Below are 13,842 nucleotides of genomic sequence, written 5' to 3' on the forward strand. Positions count from 1 at the left end.
GGTCAATCATTTCAGGTCAACATTATTTTTTACCAGAGGCTCAATCACACATTTGGCAATGCAAGAAACAATAATCTTGTAAAATAGGCAGAATACAAATAATACAGCTATGACATTAATAAGGTGATAAATTGTGTTAATCTTCTAAGGAGTTATGTTGCGGAGGCCATAAGAAGAAAAGATCACCTTTATGGCTGAGCAGAGAGGTTGGTTAACACATACTGCAGATGTACAATGCACTCTAGAGAGGAGGGAGGAGGCTCAAATGGTCAGAGAACAATTTTATGCTGAAATTTTCATCTTGCCTTAAATATAAATTTTTTTAGTCCTTCTTAAGATTTTCCCATGATAGGGACCACCTCCTGGGAGCCCTCCCCATTCACCCCACCTGCCCCTGGTTGAACATCACATGCTTCATCCCAGTACAGGAGTTAGGGGCAGCAGTGGGGGTCCTACCCCTCCCCTCCCCCACAGCTCTGCTTGCCTGGCCCCTCTGGCCCTGGTGAAGCTACTATGCTGGGCTCTGAGGCTTTGTGGCTGAGAACAGGAGTGGAAGAAAGTCTGGGGTGACTTCCTCACCACAGTTATACAAAGGGCTGCTGGTGCCAATGCCAGCGTGCACACGGACATGCGTGCTCATTCACAGGCAAACACGCTGTGCATGCACACAGGCACACAACTCTTTTTTAAAAAATGTTTTTGCCTGCACTGAATGACAGGTGGGACCTTAGATCCCGGACCAAGTATAGAACCCACTCCCCCTGCAGTGGAAGCCGCGAGTCTCAACCAGTGGACCACCAGGGAAGTCCCTGGCACAAACTATTAAAGAAAGACATCTAGGAGCTGGCAGGAGCCTTTTAAGAGTTATCTGATGGGATATTGGGCATTGGGGTGTGGCCTAAACTCTAGTTTTCCAGAGATGGTCCACTCCCTAAGGTCTAACTCAGGTGATGGTGGGGAGACAGTGGGAGGGATCCCACCAGGGACCCACCCAGGGTCGGGTGGGTGAGGAGGGAAATCTGCAAGGCCTCTTCTGAGCTCTAGATCAATTTGGGTTAATTAGGATCTCTTGATTGGTGAGGAGGGGAGGAGTTTTGTTTTGTTTTGTTTTCCTTTATCTTAATATTGAGGTTAAAAAAGTACATCGTGGTTGTGGAGAAGGGACAAGATTTTCTCTATGATTGACAGCAGGGGGTTGATGGAAACCAGGAGCTCCTGGGAATAAGATATACATACTTATATATTCATATAGACCATCTTATTCATTAATCCCAGAGAAGCAGGAAGCATCACAGAAAGCCACTGACACACAGAATCATACTTCTATGTGCATCAGTCAGGGTTGTAATTCCTTTCACTATGGCAGAGGCAATTTCCACCCTCTGAAGTAACCCCATTCTGGGAAAAAGAATGAAAAGAAACTTCCCCTTTAGGAATAGGGACATTCACTAATTTTTGCCTTCCTGATCAGTAAAAAAAAAGAAACAAAAAAAAAATCCAGGCTAACATCACCTTTAAGGCTGCAGGGGCCATACTCTTCTCCCTGCAGAGGCAGGACCTGCTGTTCTGATCACTGAGGCAGGAGGGCCACATTGCTGCCCCTCACCAACACTGCAGACAGATGTATTCAAGACCCTGGGGTTCTCTGCCAGCTCCTACTTCGATGTCCAGAAAGTAATTGGGATAGAAGTCATCACAACTTCCTCTAAGAAGCCCTCTAGGCAGTGGGTTTAGTGAGCCTGCAAAAATTCTGGAGCCAATCTCAGGTGGGGCTGAGCACTCGGTGGGGCCCAGGGACCCAAGGTCTCTGCTTCAAGACTCCCACCCACTGGAAATTATCAACCTCCAGAGATTTTGTTTTAACTTAAAAAGAAGCCAACTCATTAGAAAAGACCCTGATGATGGGAAAGATTGAAGGCAGGAGAGAAGGGGGCGACAGAGGATGAGATGGTTGGATGGCATCACTGACTCAATGGACTGCATTTGAGCAAGCTCCGGGAGATGGTGAAGGACAGGGAAGCAAGGTGTGCTGCAGTCCATGGGGGTCGCAAAGAGATGGACACGGCTGAGAGACTGAACAACAATGACACTGTACAACCCCCTCCACTGGGAGAAAGGGGGTCCAATCCCTAGCTACCCGCACTCACCCCACTCCACACATCTGTACCAACTAAGACACAGCCAGGGTGACAGACAACCAGAGCCTCCAGAGGCCGGGGGTGTGAACAGCTGCACAGAGGGCTGTGTGCTGTGGAGTCAGCACCTTAGGAGGTGGGAGGGGGCGGTGGGCAGAGAAAGAAGGAGTCTCAGGTCCAGACAGATCAGAAGAAGGAAGATGGGAAGAGGTGGTCAGGACATAGGAGATGAGAAAACTAAGAATGATCAGAAAAGGGACAAAGAGTAGAAAATATAGGAAAGATGGAACAGCAAGAGAAAGAGACAAAAGAGAATGTGGGCAACCACACCAGACAGGAAGGAGTCACAGCAGAAGAAGGGAAGGAAACAGAAAATAGAGTGATATGAATGGGGAAGGATGTGAGGAGGGAGAGAGGGAGCCAGGAAGAGGCATCAGAGGACGACTGAGCTTGGTGAAGATGCCTCCACTGACAACAGGAGGGAATCGGGGGGCCTGGTGCAGAGCCTCAGAAGCTGATAAAAAAAGCGGCGGGCCAAGTCCACCAGGTCAACCACATAAATCAGCAGGTTGATGGCTGTCAGGACGGCCACAGCCAGTCGCTGGTCCCAAGTGCACATATAATAGGTGAGTTTATCATGGCAGCTCACGTCGCTGGACCTCTGGGGCTGCCCGCCGAACTCCCCATTGAACTGGTAGAGTGGCCAGAGGACCACAGCTGAGGCATAGAGGAGGGCGGAGAGCAGGGTCAGCCCCAAATGCACAAGGGGGATGGGGACAGGCAGCCTGTTGTCCCAGTTATACCAGTTCAGCAGGAGGGTCACGGCTGACAGGAGGAAGCAGATGGAATACACGGCCACGCACCACTCCAGGGCCGGCTGGTGCACGTACAGGTGGGGGCTGCTGATGAAGGCGAAGATGACACAGGCCACGAAGATCTCCAGCCTGTGAAGCAGGCCTGGCAAGGTGAGCACAGAGCAGGAGAACTCTCCAGACCAGGCACAGGTCCAGACCACTTCAGCGGCATAAGCCAGAGATGCAAGGCTGGAAAAGGCAGTGACCGCAATGGCATGGTTGCCGAAGGCGCTGTGAGGCAGCAACTGGATGCAGGCGGTGGCAAAGACGATGGAGCCTGAGAGGCATAAGAAGGTGGCACAGGAGGCGCTGGTGATGAGAAAGCCGTCCCAGGAGAGGTGGAGGCGGGGCTGAAGCCCACACAACTCAACTATGAGGATGATGAGGGTCACGACGAAGCAGAAGCACCAGACAAATATGGACCAGTTACCTGCGGCCACCTGCAAAGTGCTCACACCAGCCACCAGTGAGAAGGCCACGCAGGTGGATAGCAGCTGCAGCAGGCGGAGGAAGTAGCCCATGATGATGGTCAGAGAGCCCAGGCCTGAGGATGGTCATGTGGAGGTTGTGATGTTGTGCAGGTCTAGGTCATCCATACGGCAGTGGTCTTTGCTGAGACCCACCAGAAAAAGATCCAGCTCTGGAGTCAAGACGCCTGGAAAAGCCTCAGGGCCCTGTGAGGGCTGAGGCTCAGGATCTGCAGAGTTGGAACCAATGGCTCAGACACTCGGGTAACTGCACAGCCGCTCCAGAATGTTTCTCCCCACCCATCAGCCTTGGCCTTGTCAGGAGACTTGTCTTATCCCAAACCATATAGCCATGTTTGGTCTGGCCTCAAACCATGAATATTTTATCTCTCTGAGCTGTGTACCTTTATCTATGGAGACAGAAGTTAGGCTGGTCCTTATCTGCAACCCCAACCCTTCAAGGCTAAGAAAATTGAAAAAAGAATTTTGAAAAAATTCATTTGGTAACAAGTTTTGACCTGAACAAACATGAGACAATTTACGCTCAAAAGTTCAGTTGCAGAAACACTAATATATCTGATTACAAGGTGCTTTCAGACCCCCGTGAGTGTGATATGATATAGAGTAGATACACCATGTCACCTATCTGGAGCTGAAAAATTCTGAATTCTGGAGCAGACCCAAAGGTTTCAGAAATGGGATATTGGATTGTACTGCTGACCACATTTTACAGATGAGAAAACTGAAGCTGGGTAGTTAAGTATTTCCCTGAGGTTGCCCCATAGATAGGAGTGGGAAATCCAGATGAAAATGCCAAAGCTGTAGGTTTGAGCACTTTGCTTTACAGTTCAGCAGGTCAGCCAGGCCATGGGTGGGAGCCCAGGACCAAAGCTCGGGGCTCTGAGACTCAGGACACACCTTCAGGGCCACAGCCTCCTTCCACAGCAACCTGGAGACACACGTGTCCTGGCCTGTCCTCCCAGGAGCCATCACTAGAAGGAACTGCCATCTGAGGGGACACAGTTCCACCTGGAGGAGGGCAGCTTCAGAGATTAAACGGAGGAGCCACGGGGTGAGAGCAAGTCTGTGGGGATGTGGAGGCAAGACGACATGGAAAATAGAAACTGTTCTGAATCCCCTCCCCCTCATTTTGCCTTCCCATGTGACTCTTCCCCGCTGGGGCAGGGAGAAGCCAACCCAGCATGACTCCAAGGTGGAGTGTCCTGGAGGAACCACAGAATAAATTAACATAATGTTTAGCTTTTAAGCTCCAAAACTGCCATCCAGATGCGAGTCTGGAAATATCCAGAAGTAGTCCTACCTGAGTGAGGATTCTTCTGGCCTGGGAGACTGGTTAGCAGCTTCCAAGCTGGGAAGAAGGGATTGGAAATGAACAAGGATGCTATATCTGATTCTGATGTGAAGTCTTTCAGGGCATCCCAGGGAGGGGGTGGGGATGGATGGATGACTGGCCCCCTTTAAAGGGCAGGAGCTGAAAGAGGAGGCATCTGCTGGACCCCTAGGAGCGTACAGCCCTGAGAAGGCACCCAGGACTGGAGTGGGGGCTGTGGTGACAGACTGGAGATGACTGGGGGTCAGGGGGTGTGGATTCCAGTGGCCCTGAGGCAGCCCACTAGGTGTCTTCTGACCCAGAAGGGATGCAGGCTTGGAGCCAACCTTCCCCATGGAGGAGGGGCCTGGGCTGGAACTGAGGAGAACAGGGGCCTGAAGGGGTTTCAGGGCTGTGACTGGGACACGTGGCCAGAGCAGCAGGGACCCTGGAGACCACAGAATTGCCCAGGTCACCTGCCCAAGGCAGTCCTGCCAGCCAGGGCTGCAGTCCTGCTCACACAGGGGCTCCTCCAGGGTCCAGTGTGGGGGGAGTGAGGCCCCTCCCAGCCCGCCCCTCCTCAGGGACAGCTGCCCTGTTTCCAAGGGACTATTTGCTGAGAGGCCCCCAGGGCTGAAGGGCCAGCACCCTGAGCCCCAGCCAGCTTCCTGCCATCGGGGACCTGGTCACCTTTGCTGATAATAAACCCTGGGACAAGCTGAGGCTGGAAAGAGAAACACAGAGCAAATCCTGAGAACCGCCCTGGACTCCCAGAGCTCCTTGATCCCCAGTTGCCAGTGGAGCCCCGGAGCCTGCGGGCCTCCCCGTGGGCACTGCTGGGGTGGGGAGGGCACTGGGGTGAGGGAGGCTGGGGGTGTCTGTTCCCAAAGCTGTTCCCAACTTACCTCAACAAAATGACCCTGCAATTTACATCTAAGGCTAAAAGACAACTTTAGATGCATTTAATAGCACAGAGGGAGGACTTGGGGAAGGAGAGGCATGGGGATTCCTGCTGTGTGGCCCTGGGTCAGGCCTGTGCCCTCTCTGGGCCTCAGTTTCCCACCTGGAAAGCAGCAGCTTTGCCTGAGTCTCCCCAGCAGCCCCTCCTCCACTCTAGTCTGAGAGCCTGGACATGGTGCTCCCATCAGAGCACAGCCTGGATGTGGCTGAGCCCTGCCTACCCAACAGCCCTGTGGACTAGAAGACAGTGAGCTGGGAGGGTCATGGCCAGGTCAGAGGAAGGAAGGAGGAGGTGCCAGGACAGGGAAGGAAGAGGGAAAATGGACACCAGAGTTACAAGGATAAGACGTTTCATAACTGGATGATCCTGTCCATTTACTCATCAGAACCTCAGGTTCCCCATCTGTGCAATAGGCTTATAACCAACTATGTGTCAATTAAATGAATGAAAGCACGTGAAGGGCTCCTCAGAGGGTCTCTGACAGGGCACTCTCAATCCATACCCCCATCTGTTCCCCTCCCCGCCCCCCTCAGAGAGGACCCAGAAGGCCCTGGCCCCACTCTGGACATGGGCACATGCAGCTTGATTTGCTCCAGAACAGGGGCTGCAAACTAGTTTGCACTGGAGGTGGACTCCTGATGTATTCAGTTTTCCATCACAGTGTTTTTAGGAAAAAATGATGTAGAATCACTAGTATTAATATTTCTTTCCCTAAGGGTTGGGAAGCTGCAGTGCTTTAATTTCACATGAAAATTTAGACTCCCAGCTCCTTTAGAAGCCTCAGGAGGTCTGGTGTCACTGGACTGTGTGTCCTTGGGGGACTGGGGGGGCTGGAGCTGATGTGGCTATGCTCTCTATATTGTTTTCCATTCATATCTTCGTGTAGTTTTCTATATTTCTCTTATTCTTCTGTATAATTGACATAAAGCAAGTCTATGATCATCTCACATGTCCTGATTTTTTCTCCTGGGCATGACCAGGCTTCCTACCTGCTCATAGAAATGTCTACCCCTGCATCCAGGGAGCATCTGTGTCCTCAACCTCATGTACAGTCTTCAACACATTTCACATGTTCTGAAATATGTAGACTTGTGTGTACATAAATGCACATGTTTGTAGGGCATATCTGTATCTTTTTTTCCATTTTATACACATGAGAGTGTGTCATGCACAGGGCTCCTTCTTTTCCACCACCCCCGACAGGTGCAGCTGGTCCTCTCCAGGGGCCCTGGTCCTCTCCATGCCCTTTACTTATTTCCTTCCCTCCTGGCTCCTGTGGGTGTTTGGACTGACTCCTCTTCTCTAGATCAGTGGACCCTCCCCTGTGAGTCTCAGACACTGGGGGACATAGGAAATAACAAGGGGTCCTGGGATCCATGTGACTACCATGCCTAGAGTAGGTCAGCTAGCTTATCTGGTAATTTATAAAAATACGAGAGACTATATTTTCCAAGTTTTTACTTATTTTTATTTCCTAGGGCTGTTGCATAAGGTTACCATGAGCTTGGTGGTCTAGTACAAGAGAGATTTATTCTCTCACAGTTCTGGAGGTCAGAAGTCTGAAATCAAGGTGTCAGCGGGGCTGTGCTGCCTGTGATGCTCCAAGAGGATCCGTCCTTGTCTCCTTTAGCTTCTGGAGACCCATTATCTTGTAGCCCCCCCTTAACTCCATCTCTGTCTTTATGTGCTCATCTTCTCTCAACTCTTTGTGTGTAAATCTCTGTGTCCTTTCTCTTGTAAAGATACCAGTCACTGGACTGTGGTCCCACCCTCCATCCAGGATGATCTCCATCCCCAAATCTTTAATTAAGTATGTTTGCATCACCATACTTCTATATAAATAGGCTGCGTTCTGAGGTTCTGAGTAGACCTGAGTTTCAGGAGGACCCTCTTCAACCCATTACAGTTCTCTTTCCTATCTTCCTGTCTTTTTTTCATGGTGTCTTTTTCTAATGTGTTTATCATTAGTGTATTTGTTTATCAAAGTGTATTGGTTTGCTGAGTATTTCATATTAGTGTGTGTTCACTGGAGCTCCTGGGACTCTCAGTGGGTTGATCCTTCATGTGCTTTGTCATTAAACTGTGACCCCCTCTTATAGGACTCGCTTTTCTGAGAGAGTCCTCACGTCTTTGTTGGAAGCTTCACCCAGAATAATTGCACTTGCTTCTGCTCAGGACACTCCAGGCCAAACACCTGTTGGGTGCCAATTGTGTTAATTTCCAGGTTGGCATTGTTTGACCTCAGAGGTCATGTATATTTGGACCCATCTCACCGGAAATGAAGATTTAGATTTTGCTTCTCTTGTGGAGACTTAAAAAAAACCCAAAACTCCTGTCAAGGTGGGTATTAGCCTTGACCTTTCCTCTTGCTGAAGGGCATGGTTTTCCTTGTCTACTCTAGGTGAGGTTGCAATGTGGCCCTGCCTTTAGGGAAGTATCTCAGCTCCAACTCCTTACTTTCTGCCACCCCAAACCTCATTCCTGACCCAAGTGGGCATATAGACCAGCCTCTAGTTGGCCATGTTCAATTCTCTCTTCTCCCTCCTCCCACACACAAGCAGCAGTCCCATCTACTCTGCCATTGAAACTTCATGAGATCCTTGAGCAAATCATATAACCCAAAATTCTTCCTCACTTCTTTGCTTTGTTAACTTTTTATATGCCCTTTAAGACTTGACTTTTAATCACCTCCTCCAGGAGGTCTTCCTTGATTCCACCAACTCCATCTCCAATTGCTTTCAGAGTGACACTTTTGTGAAGTAATCTGATGTGGGAAGCTCCTGGGTCTCACGTGAGCACAACAGGTGAGGTGGGGAGGAAGGGAGGTGTCGCAGGAGCAGCAGACAGGGCTCAATGTAGATGGACCGGGACACCAGAGACACAGGTAAGATCTTAGCTGTAAGTGATGAGGCCTCACTGACATTCTCTAAGGAGGGGCTGATCCATTAGGGGCCACTCTGGAACTGACACTCTGGCTGTAGGAGGAAAATGGAATGGAGGCTGGCCAAGAAGCTGGGTGGCCAGTTTGGAGGTTGATTCCACAGTCCAGGTATGTGATGATGGGCCTTGAGCAAAGACACTTCAGGGGTGGATGGCAGGGGCAGATTTATGAAATATTTGGGAGCAAACATTCAACTGGTCTTGATGAGGGGAGGGACCATGATTACTGACACTTGATGCCCCAGGGACAGCTGTAACCTCACCTCTCCCTCCTGCTCCCTTAACATCTAAGACTCTGTCCCAGGTGTTCCCAGCGCCCCGCCCCTCCCTCTGGGCACCACACACTGCGTGCTCTGAGAAGGGAGGCTAAGAAAGGGGGAACCAGCCCGAACTCAGGGAGGCGGCCTGGGCTCCTGCCTCCACGTTTCCTTGAGGCCCCTCCCGATACACGTGCTTTCCTCCACCTGCACCTGAGGCCCAACTCATGTGCTTCTAGAGGGGGGAAATTTATTAAGAAATGGATCTCTCCCACAATTCACCAGGAACCATTCTCTGGAGTGATGGTCCCCCTGCTACTCAGCCTCTCCTCCCTCCTTTTCTCCCCCCTCATCCTCCTCTCCCATTGTCTGAGGGTCTCAGGTCCTCAGACTCCAGCCTAGACCCCCTCTTCTCTGTGCACCTTCTAATCTTTATCCAGCCAGATGACTTTAAGTGTTCTAGCCACTGGACAGAGAGCAGAGAATGGAACCAATAGTTTCTTCCCTCACGAATCCTACCTATCTAGATGGATAATATGCAAACCAATATATAATAGCATGTTACCTGGTAATAAATATAATGATAATGGGAAAACAGGTGAAGAGGGGGTTATTGGAATGTGGGGAGTAGATAAGACTGCTCCATGGATGTGACATTTAAGAAGATGCTGAATGAAGTAAATAGGCTGAATGATGACAACTCCCCAATTCCTGCCTCCAGAGCTAATTTCTGCTGAGTGCTAGAGTCTTATCCAGCTACCTCCTGAGTGCTCTCTCTGAATCATGTATGGTACCTCACACTCAACATGTCCAATCCCACCTCTTGAACCTCCCACCCCCAAAACATGCTGATCCTTCCTCATCTTTCTCATTCAGTCAATGGCAGCACCTTCACAGATGCTTTTCACAAAATACTTGTGAATCCATCCTCTCTCTTCTTCATTTCTAGAGTCACCACCTGGTCCAGATCCATCCATCCCCTCACTTGCTCTCCTGCCATAAGCTTCCTGCTAATGACTCTCTTTCCATTTTTTACCTGAATGTCTGCTTTGGAGTGAACTTAACTAAGAAAACTTTTCAGGCTTCTCTTTGCTCCCTCAGGATGAAACACACATTCCAAAATATCACCTCCAAAGCCCCGCAAGCTAACACCTCTTTTTATCTCTCTTGCCTCTTTGCCTCCCTCCCTCCAGCCCCTGAGAACTTCTCCCAATTCCTCTTGGTCATCTCAGAGCCTTTCCACTGACATGTCTACATGTCCCCCAACCCTGAACTGAGACCAGAGCTCAGCCTGGCACACGGCAGTCCTGTGCTCAGTCAATGCCACTCTAAGCCTCAGTTTCATCATCCAGAAAATAGAGATAATTAGCACCTGCTTTTAGACATGATGGGCTCTTGACTAGACCTGCAGAGAACATCTCTGGCAACTTAAGAAGAGAACAACTGTACTAGAGAGCTGCTGAGTAGCTTAGAGAATTATTAAGGTGGGATCAGGCTCAGAAATAGGCTCAGACCAGGAAAGCAGGAGGCCCTGCTTTCTGCAGGCCCTGCAGAAGCAAATGATCTGACCTGTGTCTGTTTGTCACCTGCTCCTTGGGTGTGTGTCCAAGCCCATGTGTGTCAAGTTAATTATTTACCTGCCCTTTTATGTTTCTTATTGAGGTTCAGGCCCAGTCTCTCCCCAAAACTCACATGGTAGGGACATCTTCTAATATAGGGGGGAGTTCACATTCTCAGTGATTCTGCTTCACAGAGATGTCCATTATACAGGACCATGATGTTGTTAGGAGATTACATGAGATAACACAAAACCCAGTGATTCTGTAACATTTCCACTAAAGACAGAAAGAACAGAATCTATCCTGGTCAGGAGGTTCAACCTGGATCCTGAGGCTGTAAGGTAATATTCATAAGGCTATATTACAAAGTCATATTCATTCAACAAACACCTGCTTGTGTCAGCCCAGTTCAGTGCTGGGAATATATTCATGAGTGAAAGAGGCAAATGCTCTACTTGGTGCATCTATATTGTAGTGTTTATATTTGAAGCCTCACAGTTTACTTGAAGCTGAATGTAGAGTTTGCATTCTATTTTACAATAGGCCATAATAATATATACATAACATATTAGGCCTGTTTCAACAAAAAAATGACAGCTTCCTACAAATGGACTGGGAACTCTGTCCCCCTATTTGCTTGATGATGCAGAACACTATTTCCTTACATGCCTATAAGGAGCAACTTCTTGACACCAAGAACAAAGCTTAAAACAAGTTTGTGGATCGGGAAGAGGAGAAAGCAGAGGTGCCAGGGTGCTGTGGTGGGGGACAGAGGTTGAGATGATGGCGGGATCTGGGTCTCTGCCAGCCTCTGCAGGGTCCAGGAACAGAATATTCTGGAATCCTTCCTCCTGCCTGGAGCACCAGAAAGAAACACAAGCTCTTTCTTCTTAGGGATTAGCAAAAGGTGTGGTCCCAGACTAGCAACGAGAGTGTTACTGGGGGCAGTGGCCTGGGCTGATGGGTAGCTGGCCCTGGCTCAGCATGGACATGGACCACTGTGGTCACCTGGTGGCCTGAGGGATGGTGTGCTGCTGGTAGCAGTGGGCAGCTGGGAGCCTGAGGGGCAAGCAGGCTACAGCTGGGACCAGGGGAGTGCCTTCCCTTGGCTGTAGTGCTGAGAGGGTGTCATTTGTCCTAAGGTTTGTCAGGGTCAATGTAGGGAGGGGAGGATGTCCAGAGGGAGCCCCACTCTGCGAGCTGCCCAGATGGATGGTTTCTGAGAACTTTGTTGCCTGAGGAAGCTCACTCTTCTTCCAGACAAAGCACTCGAGGGATTTATGGAAATAGATGCTGGTTGGAGTGGGGGTGAGGAGATGGGCTTGAATGGAGCTCCCATCATTACCTCCCAACCCCTGGTCAGAAGCAGATTCAGAAATGAGCAACAGGGCAAACGCTCACCAGCCCAGCCTGGCTCCAGAAGAGACCTCAGATGACAGCTCACAGGTTCTGTCGGCTGAGAAAGGGGCCCTGAGGACTTGGGCTGCAGCGGGGCTGCTGTGGACACAACAGTTACAAGAGGTCACACGTGTCATGCTCACTGCAGGTCAAGCACTGCTGTGAATTCATTTGTTCCTCCCAACAACCCTTGAACTATGCACTCTGTGCCCCCATTTTCACAGGCACAGAAAGGTCAACTGGCCAAGATCACACAGACAGGAAGTGACAGAGCTGGGATTTGAACCTAGATACTTGGTTCAAGATCTTAAACTCTCCCTCGATTTGGCATTGTACCTTAGACCCAAGAGGAATGGAATGGCCATTTCTTCAGCAACAACAGTCTGACTAGCTTACTTATTTCTATTTCATCTTCAGAGATATATTTATTGTCATCCCCATTTTATAGATGTTGAACTGAGGCCCAAAAACTACATTACATCTTTTGCTCAAGGTTACATAGTTACTCCTTGTCAGAGCCTGGATTTCAAGTCTGGCTTCCTGCAAAACTCAGCAGGTACTAGAACCTCAGGAAAGGCTGAGCCCCTTCCCTCTTCTCTTGGGTCCAGGAATAATCTCTGGGCTCCTGTTTGTCCTGCTCTAACTGCAGTGCCCGAAGTAGAGGTCCTGCAGCAGTACCCTCATCTCAGCCAGACCACTTCCTGTTGATGAGCCAGCCAGAAAATGCCAGAGAGAGCGTGGAGGCCTTGGACACTGCCCTCTCCTCAGCTCATCTGCCTCTGTACAGACACCTTGAGACAGGAGACAAACACACAGACAAGGGCCACATGGATTGGCATCCTGCACTGGTTCCCAGGGCAGATAACCAGGTGCCTGATGCCCCATTAGAGAAGTCCTCTTCTCTTCACTCAAAGGTAAATTAGGGAAGGCTATCTCCATGATTATTCCAAGAAGCTGCTGCAGAGCCAGAGAATGGGAACATCTGTGCCCCGGGGCTCTGTTCTGGATGCGGCTCAGGCCACAGTCTTGGGGAGTGGGGGCGTCAACTGGAGTCACGCTGCCTGGAGGAGGCTCTGGCTGGCCGGCTGAGGAGGGAGCCTCTGGCCACTGCCTCAGGAGAGAGCCCAGGCCAGGCAGGGAGCAAGGGTAGGGCCTGAGGCTTGGGCACCGGGGGTCTTCTCCATCAACTGTGTGTGTTAAAGGGCTGGGGGAGTCCTGGTCATGGCAGGTGGGCTTGGGGGCCACAGGTCCCCCTCCCCAGACCCCTGGATCCAAGATGCCTCCCTTCTCTCTGCCTTTGGAGACAGGCTTGTGTGGGAATCTCTCAGCTCCTCCCCCAGACTGTCCATCAAAGTTGCAGGGAACATGGAAACCATCTGCCAACTATCCTTCCCCTGACTCTTCTTTTCCAGTTGGTATATTTTTCAAACTTAAATTTTATTTTCTTGAAAGGTAATATATTTACATGGTTCAAAATAAAAATATTCTTTTAAAAGCCATATATTGAGAAACCTCACTTCTACCTGTGGCTCCATCTACTCTCTCTTCAGTTCCTCTTCCTGATTAAGACCAGGCATCTGCTCCACTGAACTCATGGGGGTCCTTTCTGTGTTTCTTGAAGCAAACCAACTATCTATAGATATCTTTATTTTTATTTCTCTCCCTATTATACATTTTAAAATAGCATACTATGTATCTTACTGTTTTTACTTTGTATATACTGGAGATATTTCCTTATCATTATTTGAGAGCATCCTCATTTTTTTCCAGCTATTTAGTATTCCTTCTTCTGTCTACACCATAGTTTATTAACCACCACCCTAAAGATGAGCATATGAATCACTTCCAATCTTTCCAATCTTATTTTCAAATGAGATCTTGAGTGGGAGTTTGATTCAAGCCAGATTGCTCTGGTTAGAGAAAATGCTGGGTGGGCCAACA

At 49.6% G+C, this 13,842-nt stretch overlaps 1 protein-coding gene across 1 annotated transcript; it reads right to left on the reverse strand.

The window, feature by feature from the left end:
- Positions 1-2,013: 2,013 nt before the first annotated feature.
- LOC122706213 (myeloid-associated differentiation marker-like) lies at positions 2,014-4,811 on the reverse strand. The gene has a single exon (XM_043921269.1). The coding sequence runs from the start codon at positions 3,508-3,510 to the stop codon at positions 2,569-2,571; it is 942 nt and encodes a 313-aa protein (XP_043777204.1). The 5' UTR covers positions 3,511-4,811; the 3' UTR covers positions 2,014-2,568.
- Positions 4,812-13,842: the final 9,031 nt, after the last annotated feature.

Source organism: Cervus elaphus, chromosome 13 (genome assembly GCF_910594005.1).
Source record: "Cervus elaphus chromosome 13, mCerEla1.1, whole genome shotgun sequence".
Lineage (NCBI taxonomy): Eukaryota > Metazoa > Chordata > Mammalia > Artiodactyla > Cervidae > Cervus > Cervus elaphus.